This window comes from Sorex fumeus, unplaced genomic scaffold (assembly GCF_029834395.1).
Source record: "Sorex fumeus unplaced genomic scaffold, SorFum_2.1 ptg000008l, whole genome shotgun sequence".
NCBI lineage: Eukaryota > Metazoa > Chordata > Mammalia > Eulipotyphla > Soricidae > Sorex > Sorex fumeus.
This window is the reverse complement of record NW_026606065.1, coordinates 75,935,013-75,956,959: the sequence shown is the minus strand read 5'-3', so window position 1 is coordinate 75,956,959 and position 21,947 is coordinate 75,935,013. Positions and strand designations below refer to the sequence as shown.

Sequence of the window (21,947 nt, the reverse complement as noted above, 5' to 3'; positions counted from 1 at the left end):
TATTGCAAATAGAATAGATCATAAAAGTACTTTATAGTTGTGCGAAAGTTAAAAATTAACTTCTATTGTCAAGTTATAGTGAAATGTTACAAATTATTTCAGTGGTATAATTTTTGTTTTTTTTTGGGGGGGAGGAGGCCACACCTGGTGTGCTCAGGGATCACTCTTGGTGGGCTCTAGGGACTATATGGGGTTGAACATGGGTCAGCTGCTTGCAAGGCAAGTGCCCTAACTGCTGTACTATTGCTCTGGCCCCATAGTGAAGTAATATTAGAACTGTAAAGAATTTAGGAATATCTGTAATTCCTACCATGGTATTCCTTTGGAAAATTTACCCTAGAGTTTATCAAAGAGCGATGGCACAGTGGGTAAGGCGTTTGCCTTGCACGCGGTTGACCCGGTCAGCCCAGGTTCGATTCCTCAGCCCCTCTCAGAGAGCCTGGCAAGCTACCAAGAGTATCTTGCCCCTATGGCAAAGCCTGGCAAGCTACCCATGACGTATTCAATATGCCAAACACAGTAACAACAAGTCTCACGAAGGAGACATTACTGGGCCCGCTTGATCAAATCGATGAACAACAGGAGGACCATGCTAAAAATACCGTGCTAAAATTTATTGAAATACTTTATAGTACCTGCCTCTCTTCACTCAACTTCCCCACCTCTTAATATCATTCCAAACAAAATTCGGCAATTACTTTTAATTTTTTAAGACAAAATATAAGAGGTTTTTCTAATTATTGGAAATAAAATTGTTGCTTTAATTTTTCTAAGACAAAGTGAAAAAGAACCTTTTATAATTATTGGAAATAAAATTGTTGCTTTTGGATAAGAACAACTTGCCTGCGTAACATATAAAAATTAACCAGAAATTAATTAGTACAAATACAATGAAGGAGAGATGGTTAAAACATATATGAGAATCAATTTTCTCAAATTTTAATAAAAATTAATTAGAAAATATAATATGGTATATAGGATGAAAATTGCTCTTTTCACAATTAAAAGTATCTGCATAATAATTATTTAGTCTCTAAAATGTTAAATAAAGAAGGCCCTCCCGTTTATCGTTGATTTGCTCAAGCGGGTCCAGTAACATCTCCATTGGAGACTTTGTTGTTACTGTGTCTGGCATATCGAATACTCTTGTAGCTTGCCGGGCTCTCCAAGAGGGGCGGAGGAATCGAACTTGGGTCGGCCATGTTGGCCGCTTGTAAGGCGAACACCCTACCGCTGTGCTATCGCTCCAGTGAAAATTTTCAAATTTTCATATGTCTGAAAAATTATCAATGGAAAATATTTCTGAGTGGTAAAATTCAATATTATGATAAGTACAATTCTGTCCAAATCAACTTGAGTTTAATGCGTGTTTTTTTGGGAGGCGGGTGATAACCCTGAAGTGCTGAGTTTATTCCTAATTCTGAGTTCAGGGATCACTTCTGGTAGTATGTTGGGAATATATGAGGTGCTAGAGATTAAACTGGGATTGACCGCATGCAAGGCAAGTGCCCTATCTGCTATATTATTACTCCACCCCAGTTTAATGCATTTTAAATAAAATTTTTCTTCTTCTTGGCCAGGCTAAGAAAGTTTTATTTTTTGTATTTTTTTAATTAAGACACCATGATTCACAATGTTGTTCATAGCTAAGTTTTAGGTGTACTATATTCCTGCACCACCAGTGTCAACTTGCCTCTACCTGTGTCTACAGGTTCCCTCCCACCCTTATCCTTCACTACACAGCCTGCCAGTTTAACAGACATATCTTTTCTTTTAAAAATTTTTATTAGTGAGACATCATGAGGTACACTTGTAGACTTACAAATTTTTGTGCTTGAATTTCAATTATACAGTGATCAAATTCCCATCCCTCCACCAGTGCCCATTTCCTACCACCACGGATCCCAGTATCCCTCCCCCCCCCCCCCCCCCCCATTCCACCCTGCCTCTGTGGCAGGGCATTCCCTTTTGTTCTGTCTTTCTCTTATTGGGTGTTGTGGTTTGCAAAAGAGGCAATGGGTGAAAATCATGTTTGGTCTATATTCTACTTTCAGCATGCTTCTCCCATCCTGGGAGGGTCCTCCCAACACCCTTTATTTGGTGCTCCCTTCTCTATCTGAGCTCCCTTTTCTCCTAGCATGTGTGGTTGGCCTCCAAGCCATGGAGTAAAATTCCTGGTACTAATCTCGGCCATTCTTGGGTGTTGGCAGACACATCTGACACATCTTTAAGTTTGATTGTTGTCTTTTGGATCTTCTGCTTTCATGATTATTGCCTATGTGGATTGGATATAAGCCATACCATTCCTCTCTACCACCAATGTACCTGATGCCCTTGACCCCTGCCTCCCTCACCACCCAGTCCCTGTTACTTCTGTCCACCTCTTCTTACATCTCCTCTTGATTTTTTCAACTCTTTATACATTTTAACTGGGAGAGAAATTACAAGTTAAACAAAAACTGCTACAAAATAATGAAGAACTTGTTAGCTAAGCACCCCATGCTGGTAATTATTAAACATTTCTATAAGCCTCTTTTTAGTTACCAGTGAACAGAGGCCTCTGATGATTTCAGCTTCTAAAAAGCTTCCAAAATACAAACTTATTAGGTCTAAAAGGCATATATCTTTTCCGAAGAAATAATAAGAGAGGCATAGAATATGTATTGCAAAGTATTCTCTTTTTAAACTGATCATGAAAGATTTGAAACAATTTGTTTAACACTAGGGAATTGGGAGATTTTCAAGATAGAAATACCATGAAACAGTTAGGATAACATTTTAATGACATGGGAATATGCTCAGCTGCAGGAAAACAAAATTAAAGATTATAAATTAAATCTGGGTGAGTTTTGAAACCTATTTCCTCCTGTTGTTCTTTGTGCAAATTAATTCATTTGTCCAAGCCTCGTCTGTTCTTCCAATTGTTTTGTCCTTTATGTCATGGAAGGCATGTGGAGAGTGTTTCCTAAAGTCTGGTCCTAAACACATGTAGTAAGCCTACAGATGTGGCCTGTGATTCATCACAAGATAAGTGACACGTTAGAGAAATTTTTTGATGGGTGGAGAATTTTTAAACTCTTCATTATTTTTAGCGCTGCTCACATTTTCTACATTTAATAAGTTTTATGAGGAAAAAAATTTTTTATTTTTATTTTTTATATTTATTTATTTTTTTTTATTAGTGAGACATCATGAGGTACAGTTGTAGACTTACAAATTTTTGTGCTTGGATTTCAATTATACAATGATCAAATACCCATCCCTCCACCAGTGCCCATTTCCCACCACCACGGATCCCAGTATCCTTCCCACCCCCATCCCCCCCATCTCACCCTGCCTCTGTGGCAGGGCATTCCCTTTTGTTCTCTCTCTCTTATTGGGTGTTGTGGTTTGCAAAAGAGGCATTGGGTGACAATCATGTTTGGTCTATAGTCTATTTTCAGCATGCTTCTCCCATCCTGGGAGGATATGAGGAAAAAATTTTAAAGTCTCAAGGAAGTTGACTGGAAATATTTCTGGGTAGGACATAGGGAACTCTGATTCACTTATTACTATAGTTGGAAGTCCATTCCTCTTTCAATTCTAATGAAAGATGACAATAGTAAGGAGTATCTACATTATTAATGTAATTTTGTACCTTACTTCCTGGTTTCATTGAACTCTTTGTCGTCTGGGGGTAGTTTCCACTTTTTCTCATAGCCAAGGCCATCTTTATCCTCCTGGCAAAAGCATTTCTAAGGGGTTCTGGGGACCAAGTTTTCTCTCAACTGTCTTCCCCTCCAAAGTCTCTTCTATATGAAAAAGTAAGCTAACAGTCACTCACAGAAAGGAGCCATTCTTTTCCACAGCTTCAACTCTCCTGCCTTCCTTACGCTTTTCGCTGGTGGAGTTAAGAAAACATTTTTCCTGCTTGATTCACGGCACTTTAATATTTACAGAAAGCCACCAAGCTGAACTATGTTGGAACACTCTGCTGGGATTTAAACAGGGTTTTCAAGTGACCCTGTTGTTTTCAGTTACTGCTACTCTACAGCCTGGTGGTGAAGCATGACTTTCAGTCAAGCCACATCAGTTTTCTCATGTGTCTGTCCTTGTACACATCACGATTCTTGGTTGACCTCTTTCCTAAACTGGAACACAGAGAAATAATTTCTACAACAGCTTGCAAACAACAACAACAACAACAAAAATGCAAACTTTTAACTTCTTTCTGTTAGTTTGGACTCCCAGCACCTCTTCCTCCTACTCACACAAAACTCCTGCTGGTGTAGTACAGCCCTGCCCTGGTGAGCCTGGGCCTGACCAGAGGCACTGTTCCTTGTCCTCGCTCACAAACATGACTAGTCAGTGTTTACATGAAGTTTTTGGCATCTCCAAGGTATTTGTTCATTTTAAGTACCTTCTTTCTATGGAGCTTTGTCCAGATGTAGGAAGTTGCACTGAATAATGAGAAGATGCACTCTTTCCTTTGTGTGTCTTCATAGTACCATTTAAAAAGTGTTAAAACCTCACCCAGGAACATTTGTTCTTTGTCTTATTGGCATTCCTTCCTTCATATTTCTGTTGCCTGAAGTTGTATTAAGCAATGCATTTCTTTCTGCTTCATTTCTCTGTTGCTTCTCCATCTCTCTCATTGGACTATTTTTCTTCAGTGTAGAACTGTGTCCTTCATATAGCTTTACCTTCAGCAGGAATTCAGGTGTCTGGAAAATGGTCGATGCTTGAAACATACATGTTGAGTGGAATAAGACTTGACAATATCAGATGCTATATATAGTGTCCTGCCTGCTTAGTGTTTTGATTTGATTAATGTCCAAAGCTCAATCCTTGAAACAAGAACAGCTTATTTTGTATCTGTTCAACTAGGTGTTTTACTTCTGTGTGAGTACCCAGCAAATGAACCAAGAATATGCTTATAAGGCAGCAGACACATCCGCTGTGGCTGACAGCTTAGCAGAACAAATTAGTTGAAATTGTCCTTCATGGCACAAACAAAGGAAAACCAGCCTCTCCTTCGTGTAAACATGTTTTGCTAGGCATAGAATATTCCGACTGCGGCAATGCCAGACCTCCTCTTCTGCCATCTGGAGCTATGTCCTCCCATGGTGATGCTTCATCAACTCCCCATCACTATTTCCCTCTTGTTCTGTGTTCTCACCTTTCCCCTGCCCTTACCTGGACAGTGCTTGTCACTCTCTTCCTGTTTATTTCCCCTCCATAATGGTTCTTGCCTTCATGATATAGTAGTTTTCTCTTTTACATATGTAAGTATTAAAAGCTAGATCAGACTCATCAGGATCTTTAAACCAAACAAATGTGTCAGGAAGCACAAATGGTCTCTCACCCAGATAAAGTTCTGTAAATAGTATAAGGATCGCGATCATGATCATCCTGTTGTTTGTCGATTACCTTGAGCAGGCCCCAGTAACGTCTCCTTCGTCCTAGCCCTGAGATTTTAAAAAGTGCCATATTTAAGGCTCTTTCAGGGTTAGGAGAATAAGACCCATCATTGTTACTGGTATTTGGCATATTGGGTACCCCAAGGGGAGTTTGCCAGACTCTGCCGTGTGGGCAGGTTACGTTCGGTTGCCTGCCAGCTTGTCCAAAGTAAGAATGAGATAATAAGATGTCCCGGGAGCTGGGTTTTATAGTCTCTGGGTTTTAGCTGTTGATGGGATTACAAAGCGCGGGGTGGGGGGGGGCAGTTGGTGGGTGTGACCCCTGCCTACTGGAAGATGGAGGATCTGGGTGGAGGATGCTCAGCTCCAATTCGAGCGTGCTTGGAGATCTCAATCCCGGGACCCACATGCCTTTGCTCCTCTGCCGGTACCTGGGGTTCCTCTGCTGGTTCCTTTATGCGTGAGGCTCATCCAAGTGTGTGGAGAGTGGTCTCAGCATGGCTTTGGCGGTTCCGGAGGTCTTCAGCTGTCAGGTCCTGGTGAGAACGGTCAGGCATGGGGTAGGAGACTCCATATAGTATAAGGAAACTATATATATATATATATATATATATATATATATATATATATAAGGTCACGGTCCTCCCGTTGTTCATCAATTTGCTCCAGCGGGCCCAGTAACATCTCCATTGTGACACTTGTTACTGTATTTGGCATATCGAATACATCACGGGGAGCTTGCCAGGCTTTGCCATGTGGGCGAGATACTCTTGGGAGCTTGCTGGGCTCTCCAAGAGGGGCGGAGGAATCGAACTCGGGTTGGCCATATTGGCTGCGTGCAAGGCAAACACCCTACCACTGTGCTATCACTCCAGCCCATATATAAGGTATAAGATCTATATATAAGTATATATACAGATACTTCAAAAGTTAAAAACAATTGTATATGCTACAGAAATTTTCTTTCCTTGCCCTTCTACTCCCCATGTTTCTTTCCCAGTGATAATCTGTTAATTTAACAATGTGAAATTTTCTGTAGAAATATTTTTAAGATACTGTGTAGCAACATACATTGTAATGTATCATCTATGTGGTTTTCACTTACATTTACATAGGAAAGTACTCTGCACTTATCATTTATTATATTCATATAATGCATTTTACAGTTCTCACAATAGACCCTCCTCACCTCCACTGCCCACCTTCTACCTTTTAATGTGGCTGTTGCATAGCACTCTACTTGCTGGATGGTTACTTAAGACTGTCTTGAGCTTCTTTCTTGCTGTTTCAATTACAACTGTGGCTATTCCTTATACAAATATCTTTGAGAACTTCTGCACAAGATATGCTTATTTTTCATTTTGATGTCTATTACTAAATTGTTCTCCAAAATGAAATTATTTTTTTTCTAATTTAGACATTACACCAACTTGCCCGGATATATGTGATTCTTCATTAGTCTTTTCTAGTTTTTGTCAATACGATGGAGAAAATGTTATTATGATTTATATTTAATTATATATACATACTTAAATAATTAAAGGTGATAGCCATTTTGAATTTGCATTCAAACTGTAGGTTATCTGTAGATTTTGTCTTATCCTTTAAACTTTATTCCTGTTTGGTGGTTAGGTGTTTCTTGACTTATATCAGTTCTTTCGCCATCTACACAGACCTTCAATATGCGAACTTAAGCCAAATTTGAACCTTTATATAGGATACTAATTGGATATTGACCTCAATCTTTGAGTTTTCTTTTCTGTAGAATGTAGGATTTTATAGGAGCAAAGCTTTCATCTATTCGGTTTGTTATTGTTTCCCTATCATATAGATTCATCTCACATCTTTCCAAATGAGTGAATAGCTGAATTAATTTATGTATGTACATTTTATTTATTAAGTCTTAAAATTTTTAAAATTTTGTGTATAGTATTTCTTCCAAATATCATTTTGTCTCTGATGAATTTTTCCATCACTTTGACCTGCCTTTATAAGTTCTTTTTTACCTCTTTAAGCTTCTCTACTACAGCAGTTTTGAACTTTTAAGTGATAAGAAGATAGAGTCATCCCTGTTTTACAGGGGTGAGATTCTGGAGGGTTTTTCTCTCTTTGTGATATCAAATTCTCCTGAGGTCTCAAAGGTGCCCTGTGGAAAAAATCTGTTCATACATTTTGCTCCTTTAAATTTTATTTTTAATTCATTTTATTTATACATTTTTTATTCATTATAAAATTTAAATTTTATTCATTTATTCCATAATTTAACCTCTGGCCAAAGTCTGATGCACAGGGTAAAAATGTTGAACACCACTGAGTTAGAGAGTTGAACTACTTTTGTTTTTCTAGCAGGAGATACTGTATTTGATTTTATTGAATTGGGTTAGATTACGAGGAGAGATACAACAGCAGGTTAGGCACCGCCTTGCATGCAACTGACCAGGATTCGATTCCTGTATCTAGGAACAATGTTTGGTACAATATTGTGATCATAGTAACTGAGGTGGAAAGTAACATGTTTCTTCAGGAAGATCATCAAAATATTCTCTAGAGCATAAAGCTAGGTATTATTTGGAATAATATAATATCCTATTCAAAGTAAAGTATCCCTCCAAAGTTCTGATAGTATTAGAAGTAACAAATCAGTAGTAGGTAAGAGTTTATTCTCTAGTATGGAGAATGTTTTACTAATAAATTTGCACTACATAATTGAGTCATATATATATGTATATGTATATATATTATATATGGAAATAAATACCCAAGAAAGAAAAAAATGACATTATGTGACATTATTTAAGGAGCTTATTTGCTGATTATGTTGGGGCTTTTTTGTTGTTTTGTTTGTTTTGGGACCACACCTGGGTGTGCTCAAGGATTACTCCTGACTCTGTGCTCAGGAATTAGTCATGATGATGCTTGGAATAGAGGGGATAGGAAGTAGTACAGTAGATAAGGCACTTGTCTTGCACACAGCTCCTGGGTTAGCTGTGTGCAAGACAAGTGCCTTATCTACTGTACTACTTCCCCAACTCTATGCATTTTTTTTTTTTTTTGCTTTTTTGGGTCACACCCGGCGATGCACAGAGGTTACTCCTGGCTCTGCACTCAGGAGTTACTCCTGGCGGTGCTCAGGGGACCATATGGGATGCTGGGAATCGAACCCGGGTCAGCTGCGTGCAGGCAAACGCCCTACCCGCTGTGCCATCTCTCCAGCCCCAACCTCTATGCATATTTAATCTATTGTTCTAATACATTAATCATAAGCATTGAATTATTTTATCTCACAATTTTATAATTAGATCTCTCTTTTGACTGAGGTACAATGAATTTTGTTACATAGTTAGGAAACTGATTTCACATTGAACTGACATTTAAGTTAAACTTTTAAACAGAAATATTACATAATTTGTGGTTAAAATGTAATTGATTTGAGTGTCTTCTGCACAATCACATTAATTAAAGACCGTATCTTAATTTTTATTGTTTCTAGAGTGAATTGCTGAAATTTAAGCAACAGCAACAGGAGGAACAAAGAATCAGAATCCACCAATCTGAACAAAGGAGGTATAAGTGGCCAACAAAATAAGCAAAGTTAACCAAATTACTTGTGAAGTTTTAGCATTTTGACATTGTCAAAATATTAAAAATATTAAATGTGAATTTATGTCTTCTCTGATTTCAAAGAAACAAAAATTCTGATACACAGGTTAGGTTAATTTTCTGGTTATATGAAATCATTACTTTGACTTTTCAAAAGTAGGCTATAAATTAGATCATGCTGTCACTCCAGCAGCATGCTCTGATATTGTATTTATATAATTTCACATAATTGTGTATGTATATACTTTTTAGTAGGATCCAGTTCTATGAATATTTGCAAATTAATTGGGTTATAAGTTTTTAAGTATCTTAACGATAATAATATGTCGCATCAATTGGCACATTACTTAGAAATTAATGGGCCCCTATTAAAACACACAATTTATTGATTAAAAGTGGAAAGAGTTACTTTTTTGTTAGAGGAATTCAGACCCCCCTCATTTAATAGTTGTTCCATACTGATGACCATATAAATATTGGTACAGTTATTTCCTACATTTTTTATTATCATACTGATTGTAATTAAATATGGATATGTTTTAAATCCACACAAAAGTATTTCTGGATATGCATGCAGCTGACCTGGGTTCGATTCCTATGCCCCTCTCAGAAAGCCCAGCAAGCTACCAAGAGTATCTTGCCTGCACAGCAAAGCCTGGCAAGCTTCCCATGACGTATTCGATATGCCAAAAACAGTAGCAACAAGTCTCACAATTTGTTGTGAAACATTATTGGTGCCTGCTCAAGCAAATCGATGAACAACGGGAGGACAGTGCTACAGTGCTATAGTAAACTCAGTAATCTATTTCAAAATAACTAATTAAGTCCTTAAACATATTTTATGTTTTCAATAAGCTTTTTTTTTAAATAAGCTTTTGAAGAGAGCTTGTGCTTGCCTTGTTCTTTAAAGTTGCACTGAGCTTTACATTGTTGTACAAAAACACTCTCTTGGTAGCCTCTTAACAAATAAAATAACCATATTCATTCTTGTTGAGCCTCACAACACAAGCCATGCAGAATGTGTGTAAGAAACATACATTTCATTTCTCCAGGACAAAATTTTATTAGCATACAAAACACAATGTGCTTTCTACTGGTCATAAGTTCATGAAGAAAATTCAACTCTGCATTTTAGAATAGAAAACTTGTGGGGACTTTTTACGAGCATCTTGTGAATTCTACATTGTCATAGCTTGAGTATCCCTGACTTTTTGAGTTAGAGAAAAACAGTAGAAACACCGGAGAGGAAGGACAGAAGCAAAAGGGAGTGGTGAAGAATTTGGTCCAGATCTGAAAACTGGGATAAACAGAGTTGATTTATTGAAATTGAGTCATTCTTGAATGATGGTTGTGTTTTTCAAGTCGGGGCTCCCAACCAGTATTCTTGGGTCATTCTCAGTGATGGATGGTTCACTTGTAGAGGCTGTGTGTGATGTTGTTCAAGGTCATTCATGCTGGGATAAGGGTGGGTGGGAGGGGGCTGGTTATCAGGGCCACACCCAGTGTGGCCCTGTATTGCCAGGGATTAAATTTGGGATCTTGTACATAGAAGGCATGTACTCCTGGCCTTTCAATAATAGTTACTTTTTTCGATTCAAATTAACCCAGTGGAGAAATCCAGATCACAGCTTGACAGCAATAACTTATGTGGAGTTTCTACAACTGGAAACAACAGTATAAACTGACATTTTATTTTTCCCGTTTGATTTTTTAACAGGAATTGAGAAAAACAATATATTGAACATGATCACACGTTGACCCATGTTGCAGCAGATGAAGAAAGCTCAGGCACACTGCTATGTCCTCTTAGTTTATTCAAGAATAAGTCATCTCTCTTGCATTTGTGGAAATCTCAGTTTTTGAGGCAGATGACAGATGTGTTGCACTGTGCACTTAGCCGATGTTGGTGTTTCCATGGTGCAGTGCCATCACTCAATCAGGGAGAAGTGGGGGTCATGCTTGAGCATTATTCTGACAATAAGATCATGTATGTGCGTGGACACACACAGATACAAAAGATTTGTTCATGTTCTATGTCAAGCATCTGTGTACATCTTTGTTCTGTGCATTTGGGAATAGGGAGAAGCAAGGCAGATGGTTATGTGGAAATGAGCATCTGGAGAAAAGAAGTAGAAATAAACTAACAGTGAGATTATTTCAGACAAGGATAGGTGCTAAGAGAATCATATTACAGGCTGATATTAAAGGAGAGATTGGAGATGATATGTATAAAGAGCCACTTGCTTGGAGGTTGGAGGCTGAAACATGTACTTGGACATCTCTTGCTTTCAGACCTTGAGGCCAATACAAAAGTGGCAACATGGGAATGAGTTTGGGCTTTTGTGGTCTCAAGTAATTGGATTTAGAAAATAAGAAGAAGAGAATAATGTTAAATGAGGTAAGGTGTAGATAGAAGCAAGAGAAACCCGAAGTTTGTAAGTCAGCAATTTTATTCCAAAACTAGCAGGTACTCTTGGGAAGGTGTTAGAAACAGAGAAGGCATGGTTCTTTTAATAATTTATTGATGTAATTTTGTGGAGAGTGGATTTGCAGTGGAGTAGTGGAAGCAGAAAGACATAGGAGAGGATAGTGAGTTGACCCAGCATGGTGATCATAAAAAAAATGAATTCAGCACATATTTAGTGGGTAGAGCCAATACTGTTTCCAAGTAGTTTGGATGTAGGGTGAAATGGAGGATGTCGAGGGCAAAGCGTTCTCTGTTATTCTGATGGGATTAAAAAAAAGAAAAAAACCCTTCTTCAGGTAAAAGGTGATTATGAGTATACTTAGAATTAGGGTCAACTTTTTCTTCCCTAATATTCCTATCTTCAGTTTAGTAAGATGATGTTCATGCCTAGATCTCTGCATGCCAAGAGATCTAGAAACAGTAGCATAAGCATGGATATCTGCAGAGAACCAGGCACACCAGAACATGGTACTTCTGTAGATTTTATGGTAGAAGGGAAAGAAACTTTGTTTGGTTTGGGGTCACACCTGGCTGTGCCTAGGGCCCACTCATGTTGGACTCAGTGTATGGGCTCAGGCCCATACAGGTTGCCAGGCATTGAAGTCAGATCAGCTGTGTGCAAAACAAGTGCTGCATCTTCTATACTAGAATCTTTCTGGTCCCAAGAGAAAGAAGCGTTTTATTAACTAAGATGTAGCAACTGCCTAATTGGATTTGAGAAAACAGTTGCTGAGAAAACAGCAACCCTGTAAAACGAGCTCAAACTTGATCAACATGCTCTTGACAATTTAGCTGCCAAGTAAATAGACCTTTGCCTCAGACTTTGCCTCCCAACAGTCCCTCTCCTCAAAGTTCCTCAATCTCCCAATCTCCTAGAATCACTTTGACCACATTTTATTTGAAAATAAACAAGTAAGGGGCTAGAGCGATAGCATAGTGGGTAGGGTGTTTGCCTTGCATGCAGCTGACCAGGGTTTAATTCTCAGCAACTCAGCACCGCCAGCGGTAATTCCTGAGTGCATGAGCCAGGAGTAACCCCTGTGCATCGCCAGGTGTGACCCGAAGTGGAAAAAAAAAACACCAAGTAGATAAAAAACTAAGTAAATAGATTATACCCAGCAGTGCCCAGGGGACCCAAGTCTGCAAGTCAGCTTCCAATATTGCTCAGTGCTGAGAGGAAGAGCAAGTGGTGCCGGCGATCAAGCCCAGGCCTTACACATGCTAGGCATGTGCTCTACCACTTTGTTTTCCCATGTCCCTTCACACTTATCTAGTCTTCGTGACTATAAAGTGAGGTAATTGACTGCATATCTTTTTCCATAGGCCTAAGTTGAGTGACTTCTATGTGCCAAGTGCTGAGTGTCTACTAAGACACCTGTAGTCTTAAGAAACTGTTTCTTAATAATCTACTGACATTTATCCCTATTTTCAGTTTTATTACAACCTATTACAATGCTGTTTTTCCATAATCTGATTCTGCTTAGTCACACAAAGGAAATAAAATGCTGCCATTTTTTTTACTTTTCTAAATTGAAAAATTATAATAAGCAATAGTATATTATCACATGCACAGTAATGTCTGTGTAAAAAATTTTAGAGTGATTAATTGTTGGAACAGGGGTTATAATTCAGTGATAGTGCTTTGATGGAAATTTGTTATGTGGCTCTGTTTTTGTAATTGATTTATAGCACTTACGCTAAAAACATGATTTTGCTTGTGGGTGAAAGGTTTGTGTAGTTGGAATGAACTCCCTATTCCAAGCCAAGGAAATGCTGTTTTTAGAGAACTCCCTGTAACCACACAGATAAGAAACTCCCTATAACCATATGCCATCATGTGCATGTGCCCCCACATTGCTTCAGCATCAAGTAAACTAATGATAAATTTGCAGTAATACCCTATAAAAACAGGCTTTTGGACCACTGAGCTTTGTCTCAGGTTTCAGGTGCTTGCCTAGCCTAGACCCATCTGTCTGATCACCAGTGTAATAAAGATCTTCTTGGTCTCCCACCATAGATTGTCTCCGTGAGCTTGATTAAGTGAACTCTCCTTACAAGAGAGCATTTACTTGTGTGAGACCCTGGGTTGAATTTCCCTCACAGCAAAACAAACAAACAAAAACCCCAAGATAGAATACTAATTATAAAGTAAAGTAGCCAGCCTCAAATATAGATAATAGTTATTATCATACTACAGGTTGTTTTTAGGAGTACTTTCTTCCCATTTTTTAAAACTTCATTTTTAAAATTTCTCATAAAGGTTTTCATTTGTTAAGTTCTTCCCTTATAGTTTACATCCTATGTGTTAAGCTTAAATAGGTTTCTAAAAGTATGACAATAACTGGGGGAAATGTACCCATTTTTTCTTTTGAAAGTGTGGGTATCTCTCTTCTGATATTTTTGTTTTCCCATAATCTCTTCTCATTTTGTCTACTTTCATTTATGGGATTTACTACAGGAAGGTGGGTAAAGGGTTTCAGGACCTATGGGAGGTATATCTGTGTTGCAAAAAAGCTACGTTCAATTTTATGTTTCAGTTCTTGCTCAAGTGACTGATTTTCCTTAGCTTCTGGGGTCGTTGGCATCCTTTAGGGGTATGGTTGCTTAGGTGACAAAAATCTCTTGCTGAACTGAAAGAAGGTAGGTGAGTGAAACTCTGAATTTAAGAATTGTGCCTCTTTTAGCCTAAGCCAAGATTGACACCAGCTTCAGCAAAGGGCTGTTAATAGCATGTCATATGGTTAATGGAAAAAGCAGTTTCTGTAGATTTCTTCTAAGCTGAAGGGGAGAAACAATACCCACAGTAGGTTCATACAGCACATTAGGTTCTCTGAAATCTCTCAGCCCTGCAGCCAGCTTTCCACTTACACACATTTTTCATTGTTTTAAAGGGTAAATAATGCTTTTCTGGACCGACTCCAAGGCAAAAGTCAACCAGGTGGCCTCGAGCACTTTGGAGGCTATTGGAATATGAATAGTGGTAACAGCTGGGTGAGTTTTTTCTTTTCTTTAAAAAAAATCTTTCAAAGTTAAAGAATAAAAGCAATGAGTATTTGAAAAATATGTTGTGGCCTTCTCCCCAGATATTATTTTTTGGTGTGCTGTTCAGCTGTGTGATGGGCAGTCAGCCAGGGTGATTACTTAAATTCCACAATAGCTTCTGAGAGAGGGTGAAAGTCCTGATTTCAGTTCTGGCCAATCACAATAAAAAATGACACCTGTCCTTAGTTCTCAGTGTGATTGCCTAGAATGTGAGGCTTTTTATCACCCTTTGCCCAGACCTACAACAAAAACAAATGAGCTTTCATTTCAGGAAGATTTTAAGTGAAACATGGTTACAAAAACAGAAAGCCTTTTCTTGTAATACATATTTTTAGTGAAACTACACATTAAAGAAAACAATATCTTAATTACAAAATAATTTTAAAGACAATCCTACAGGAAAGAGGACTTTTTGAAATGTTCTTACAGATTTATGCAATGAAAACCTGTAACTATATTGAAAATCTTGCAACCATATTGTAATTTGAAGGGAAGGGCCTCACCTAGTGATGCTCAGGGGTTACTCCTGGCTCTGTGCTCAGAAATTACTACTGGTGGTACTCTGGGGACCATATGAGATGCCAGAGATTGTACTGAGGTCAGCCAAGTGTAAGGCAAACACCCTATCCTCTGTACTGTCACTCTTCCTTGTATATTCATGAGTTTTGCATACTCAGTATATCATTGAACCAGCAATAATGCTTCATAATGTGTATTATTGTGGAAATTGCAATGTGTACGGAATTTAAATTGTCTGGTGTTTGCCTTGCACGTGGCTGACCCAGGTTCAATTCCTTCGTCCCTCTCGGAGAGCGCAGCAAGCTACCAAGAGTATCCCACCTGCATGACAGAACCTGGCAAGCTCCCCGGGGTGTATTCGATATGCCAAAAACAGTAACAAGTCTCACAATGGAGACATTACTGGTGCCCACTCGAGCATATCAATGAACAACAGGAGGACAGTGCTACAGGACAGTGCAGTGCTACAGAGTTTATAACTGAAGACTAAGAACATATATATGTCTTATCTTAAAAGTGGAGCAGATAGTATTTTACAGACACAATATAATAGAATGATCAAATTCTAGACAAAATTCTCTTTAATAGATACTTGATGAGTAAGAGCCCATCTCCCAGAAGACTTGCTGTTAGAAGTTTTATACTCATATTTCCTTGAAAGAAAACTAATAGGGTAAATTGGTGGGTAGATTTTTACAAATGTGGGTGTATATTATTTAGGATTGGTGAATGTGGCCAGATTTTCAGAGAATGCATACTAGACACATTCATAATATGTGCTTATGTCTCTTGCATTGTGATTCAGAATCAGACAGTGGGAGAGAGGATAAAACATTCAAAACATTACTTTGCCTGAGGTGTTGTGATTTACAACTTATTGATAATCATAAAAATATGTGAATAGGAGTTGAGTGGAAAATGAGACATTGTGAATTTTAGAAGTTATCTGAGCTCATAGAATTTACAGGTTTTAAAATATGACTGAGGGCTGGAGCAATAGCATAGCGAGTAGGGTGTTTGCCTTGTACGCAGCTGACCTTGTTCAATTTCCAGCATTTTATATGGCCCACTAAGCACCACCAGGAGTAATTCTTGAGTGCATGATCCAGGAGTAACCCTTGTGCATCACCAGGTGTGACCCAAAAGTAAAATAAAATATGATTAAAACTCATACTTGGGGGCAGTATTTGAATTTAGAAGCTCACTGTACATTTTCTCTTCACTCCAGCCCCTCAATTTAGAAGTTACTTGGAAAATATTGTATTGAGGGGAAGAGATGGGAGAAATTAAATGAATATCATGACTGCTTATAGACCTTATGTGAGTGAGCCATACATCTCTGCTTAGATTTCTCACAGATAACAAAGAGGTACATTGTTTTATCATGATGTGATGAAAGGAGGATGTCTGGAGCTTTTCTGGGAAATAGGCTCATCCATGGCCAAAGTAGTTACTATATATTTCCATCAAAAAAAGATTAGGAGATCTTTACAATAACCAGAATCTGGAAAAAACCCGAGTGCCCGAGAACAGATGACTGGTTAAAGAAACTTTGGTACATTTACACAATGGAGTACTATGTAGCTGTTAGAAAAGATGAAGTCATGAAATTTACATACAAGTGGTACTACATGGAAAGTATCATGTTAAGCGAAGTGAGCCAGAAAGAGAGAGATAGACATAGAAAGATTGCATTCATCTGGGGAACATAAAGTAACAAAATAGGAGACTAACACCCAAGAATGGCAGAGATTAGTACCAGGAATTTTTTTCCATGGCTTCGAGGCTAGTCACACATGCTAGGGGAAAAGGGAGCTCAGATAGAGAAGGGAGCACCAAATAAAGGGTGTTGGGAGGATCCTCCCAGGACGGGAGAAGCATGCTGAAAGTAGACTATAGACCAAACATGATTGTCACTCAATGCCTCTTTTGCAAACCACAACACCCAAAAGGAGAGAGAGAACAAAAGGGAATGACCTGCCACAGAGGCAGGGTGGGATTGGGGGGAATGGGGGGTGGGAGCGATACTGGGACTCGTGATGGTGAGAAATGGGCACTGGTGAAGGGATAGGTATTTGATCATCGTATAATTGAAACCCAAGCACAAAATTTGTAAGTCCACAACTGTACCTCATGGTGTCTCACTAATAAAAAAAGAGTGGAAGAATGGTGAGAACTTCCACAGGCTCTCACTTCCAATTCTGAGTTACCAACATCTCTAACTCTGCCCCCCCTTCCTTCTGTGGTCCAGTATCTCTCCTACACTGAAGCGTCTTTGTTCTAACAATATTCCTTCCTCTCTCCTGAATTGTTCATGTTCCACCTCAGATTAAAATTTTTCATCATTTATAAAATAAATATAAAATATGGCCATGGCCTTTCTCCTCTTGCTACTGTCTTATCTCTTGATGAGAGAATTAAAGCTTCAAGAAGTGCTATCCATGCTCTCTCTAAGCCTTTTCTTCTCATTTGTCTTAACTTTACTCCATTCAGGTTTTATATTTTACCATACAACAAAAAATATTTTTATGGTAATCACTAACAGCGTGCACATTACCAAATGGAAGTTATTTCTCAGTCTTTATCTTTTTGGCAATTACCATCATTTGTCGTTGTGTCCCTCTCTGAAACTATTGGCATCTGGAAATGAATATACTCTTGTCAGGTTTGCAGCTATTATGGTTGCCTCATCTTTTCATTCTTTTGCTACTTTGGCTTCTTGGCTTTTGTCTGTTTGTTATTGAACCATACCTGGCTTTGCTTACAGCTTACTCATGGCTGGGTGCTCAGGGATCACCTCTGGCAGGGCTTGGGAGACAGCAGGTGGTGTCAGGGATTGAGCCCAAGACAGCCACTTGTCAGTCAAGTGTCTTAGCCACTGTACTATCTCGCCATTCCTTGTCTTCTCAACATTTTGACTCTAAGACCCATTTTGGACCACATTTTAAACATTGTGTTCACTTAATACACTAGCAATTGCATTTTCCCTCAAGAAATTAACTGACATCTAGTTTCCCCCACCCCGAATTCCTAGTTCTAACTTGGATATATTTCTCCAAACTCTAGACTTGTATACCTATCTGCTTTCCTGTAATCTTTTTGTACCCTGAAGACATTTACACCTCAGTATGTCTACATTTTACCTTTGACCCCCTTGACCCATTATTGTCAGTACACATCTTCCTCTTTGCCCACACATTCTTCTCCCACATTCCCACATCTTGATTCACCAGGAAACCTTGATTCAAAGATGTCCGTTTTTGAAAGGTTATCAATACCTTCACCTCCATTACCCTGCTTCTACTCTCTCAGTGCACATCTAGATTGTTGAAAATAGTTGATTTCCTGCTTCCACACTTACCATCCAGAATCTATTCTCCATATGAGTGACCTTTTGACATAGAAGTCAAATCCTGCCCCACCTCTGCTCAAAACTTTCCAATGCCTCCCATATATCTCCAGATTAGTGAAAACTAAAGCCCTTACAGTAGATTAAAGGTGCTATGTTATTTAAATCTCACTTCTCCCTCGGGCCCTACCTCTTCTATTCTCCTTCTGTGTATCCTCCTTGCCACACTTCTCATACTGTTCTTTGAAAACTTGCGAAACTACTGTTCTCACCTTGTAGTCTTCACACTGGCTGGTCTCCCTTCACACTTCTCAAAAATGCCTGTATGATTTTTTTTCTCCAGGTATTTTTTTGAATTCCACTTCAGAGAGGGTTCTTTGGCTGTCCTAGATCCCTGTGACTCTTCCTCCCAGTTCATGCCATCTCCTATTTGGGGCTTCACATCATTTTTCTGTAGCTTTCTGCAACTACAACATAATTGCCAACATCATTTATTTATGTGACTGCTTACTCAGTTTCTCATTGTGGTCACGTATGTTTTTTATTTCTTCAAAGCAGAGTTCTATGCTTGTCCTATTTAGTGAGATATCCCAAGCATAGAACTGTGACTAGACCTTACTTCTTGCCTAGGAGAGAGGGCGGCTATGAATGAGAGACACAAAACCCTCAAGGTTTTTTTTAAAAATTATTTTTAGATTTAATTTTTAGAAAGTTTTTCGTAACAATTTATTACATTCAGTATTCCAACCCCAATCCCACCTTCATTACACCTGCCCACCATCATCATTTTGAAATTTTCCACCGCCCTCCAAAGCCTGCCCTCAAAGCAAAACCTAAATAATTTATTTTGTATTGCTTGTTATAAACAATCCACTAAAAATGATCCAAAAAATTTCCCTAGAGGAAAGTGTGTGAGGATTGTGGTATCTCACCCTGGAGCCATTGTATAAGAGATTAATAACATGTTGTTACAAGTTGAGCCTTGTGTGCTTATAAATAAATATATATATATATATATATATATAAAATTGAGATTGGTTTCATTTTACTTTACACCATCTCAAAGATTTAGAACCAATTGATTTGATATATTAAAACTGTGATTCTGAATTTAGGAATGATTCTAAACAGAACATTTGATGAAGAAATTATTGAATTTAAAACAGCAAAATTTCGCAAAAGTCAAAGACAATATTTGACAAAGAACAAAACAAACATTTTAGGAAATTTGAAATCTAAACACTCAGTAAATTCATCTTAATAAAAGAACAAAATCAATGTGTCATTTCTCATCTATTTTATATTGAAAAAATATTGACTATATACTCTATTGATAAGGGTATACGTTTCTTTTATGTTTTGTTTATGGGAAAGGAAAATCATGCAAATACTATGTAGAATTTTTTGTTACTGTTTTCCTATAAAAGTCAGACTTGGACATAATATAAGGAATCTCCTAAATGTTGAAGGACTATATTATTCCAAATATCTAGAAACTTGTACAGATAAATTACATCAAGGTATATTCTTCAACTATTTTGTAAATTTAACTTTAAACCACAGTCAGACAGTATAGAAAGGCATCATTATGGCCTGGTCGTAAAGAAACATAGATCTTTAAAAAAAAAACCACAAAATTTGAACAGTTTATAACATGTTTTTAAAGAGGCATTTTATACTCTTATCAAATTGAAATTGGAGAGAGAGTTCAATGTGTTAGTGCATACTTTGCATGCCGGAGGTCCAGGATAGATCACCACATGATCTGACTGATCTGACACCACATGGTCCCTGAGCATTGTCAGAAGGAACTCCTGCACACAGATCAGAGCGTCTTCAAAGTACTGCTGGTTTGGTGGGGGGTGCACCCAGTAGTGCCTAGGGTTTACTCCTGGCTATTCTATTTGGCAGGGTACCCCCGGTGGTGCCCAGAGCTTACTCCTGGCTATGTACGAGGGATCACTTGTGACGCTTGGGAAGACTATTTGCAGTGCCAGGCATATGAACCAGGGTGAACTGCATGGAAGGAAGGCACTTTGCAGTGAGATTAACCAGCTCTCCAGTCACTATATCTTTGATTCCAATAGCTTTAACATTTTTAAGTATGTTTTGTTTTTTCAGAGTTCTCTATAGTTTCCAGGACTCAGCTAGGATGGGCCATATAAATAATCACTGCTATCTTTTCTCTAATGCCAGTGGGTGAAATTCTCTGGGTTGCTGGGGAAACTCAATTCTCTGTCTTCAAGAGAGGCTGAGCATTTGCTATGACCTAGGAGACAACCTAAGATTTTAGTTTCCCAGAGCATTAGAACAGTGATCATCCAGATAAAACTTGGCACAGAATTCCGGGAGCCTGGTTAGAGATTTCTTGACCCTTTGCACTGGGTTGAAAGAAAGGGGATTCATTTAGTCTACTTCCCTTCACCTTCCTGCTGCAAAATACAAAGTCACGCTTTTCCATACATTTCCATTTAAATTGCCCACTCCACATTGTGTTCCTCCTGTCCTTGCTGTAAAGAGGGCGGTTCATGGAAGTATTTGTGACCACTATTATCTGTGACCCATGCTAGCCTCTCTGTAAGAACACAGCAGATGAGCCATCACTCAACAAGCCATTAGGTTCCTGACAGGGACCATTTTGTGAATCAAGTGTGATGGGACTTGAAAATTAAATCATTTCACTGGGACTATAAATCATTTAAAAGAATCATTTAAGCTCAGTGTAGTATAAAAGTTCTTTGAAGGTGCTTTATTTTGGGTGACAAAGATTTGAATTTTGTTTTCCTGCATGTGCTAATATTTGTTTTCCTATTCTTCCAGGGTCCATGAGAAATATTTACTTGCATCTGGTTTTTGTCAACTGATCTTACAAACACCTTCATCAACCTCTGAACCCCCTGTTTTAATGTCTTTATTCAGCCTCACTGTTTTTACCTCGACTTTATCTGCCAACCCACTCCACTGAGTGGCAGAGATGGCCAGTTTCTCCCTATCATTTTTTATGCATATTTGCAGAAGCTGATTACTGAATTCATACTTAATCTCAACTGCCAGTGAAATCTTACATTATTTCTCTAATTGGTTTCACCTTTTATGGAAAGCATAATTACAGCAACATTAATAAGACAAAAAATGAGAGAATCATTTGCTGATTTCATGTTAGAGCTGTGGGTGCTGCCTGCTTTTCTGTTGAAGAAGTTCATTCTTATCTAATTCTCAGGTCAGACTGAGGGAAGCTTTGGCATTTAAAAAAATTTTAAATTCTTGCATACTGAACCCAGAATAAAAATATTAATTAAAGGAAAAATAAATCTTTTATACTCTTAACTATTTTAAAATAAATTTTGAAATACTTCTGCTTAAGTGGTTTTATGTTTTAAATTAAATGCTCTGTTTTTTTTTCTCTTTAAGGTATATCCCATTTTTACATTCCTGTTACTAGTCTATATACGTGTTTTCTCTGTTGGATCGGACTTTGATTTTGACTGACTTAGTAATACTGTTCCTCTGAATATTCAGAGTAGCAGTTACTTTTCTGAAAGGTCATCATTGTTAAAATCATTTAGACAAA

At 38.2% G+C, this 21,947-nt stretch overlaps 1 protein-coding gene across 1 annotated transcript in view; it reads left to right on the top strand.

Annotated features, from left to right (window-relative positions):
- EPSTI1 (epithelial stromal interaction 1) overlaps positions 1–21,717 on the top strand; it is a 114,870-nt gene extending 93,153 nt beyond the window's left edge. The window contains exons 9-11 of the mRNA XM_056109872.1: positions 8,890–8,963; positions 14,358–14,457; positions 21,197–21,717. Of these exons, the coding sequence (XP_055965847.1) occupies positions 8,890–8,963; positions 14,358–14,457; positions 21,197–21,205 (183 nt within the window). The 3' untranslated portion in view covers positions 21,206–21,717. The remainder of the gene's footprint in view (positions 1–8,889; positions 8,964–14,357; positions 14,458–21,196) is intronic.
- Positions 21,718–21,947: the final 230 nt, after the last annotated feature.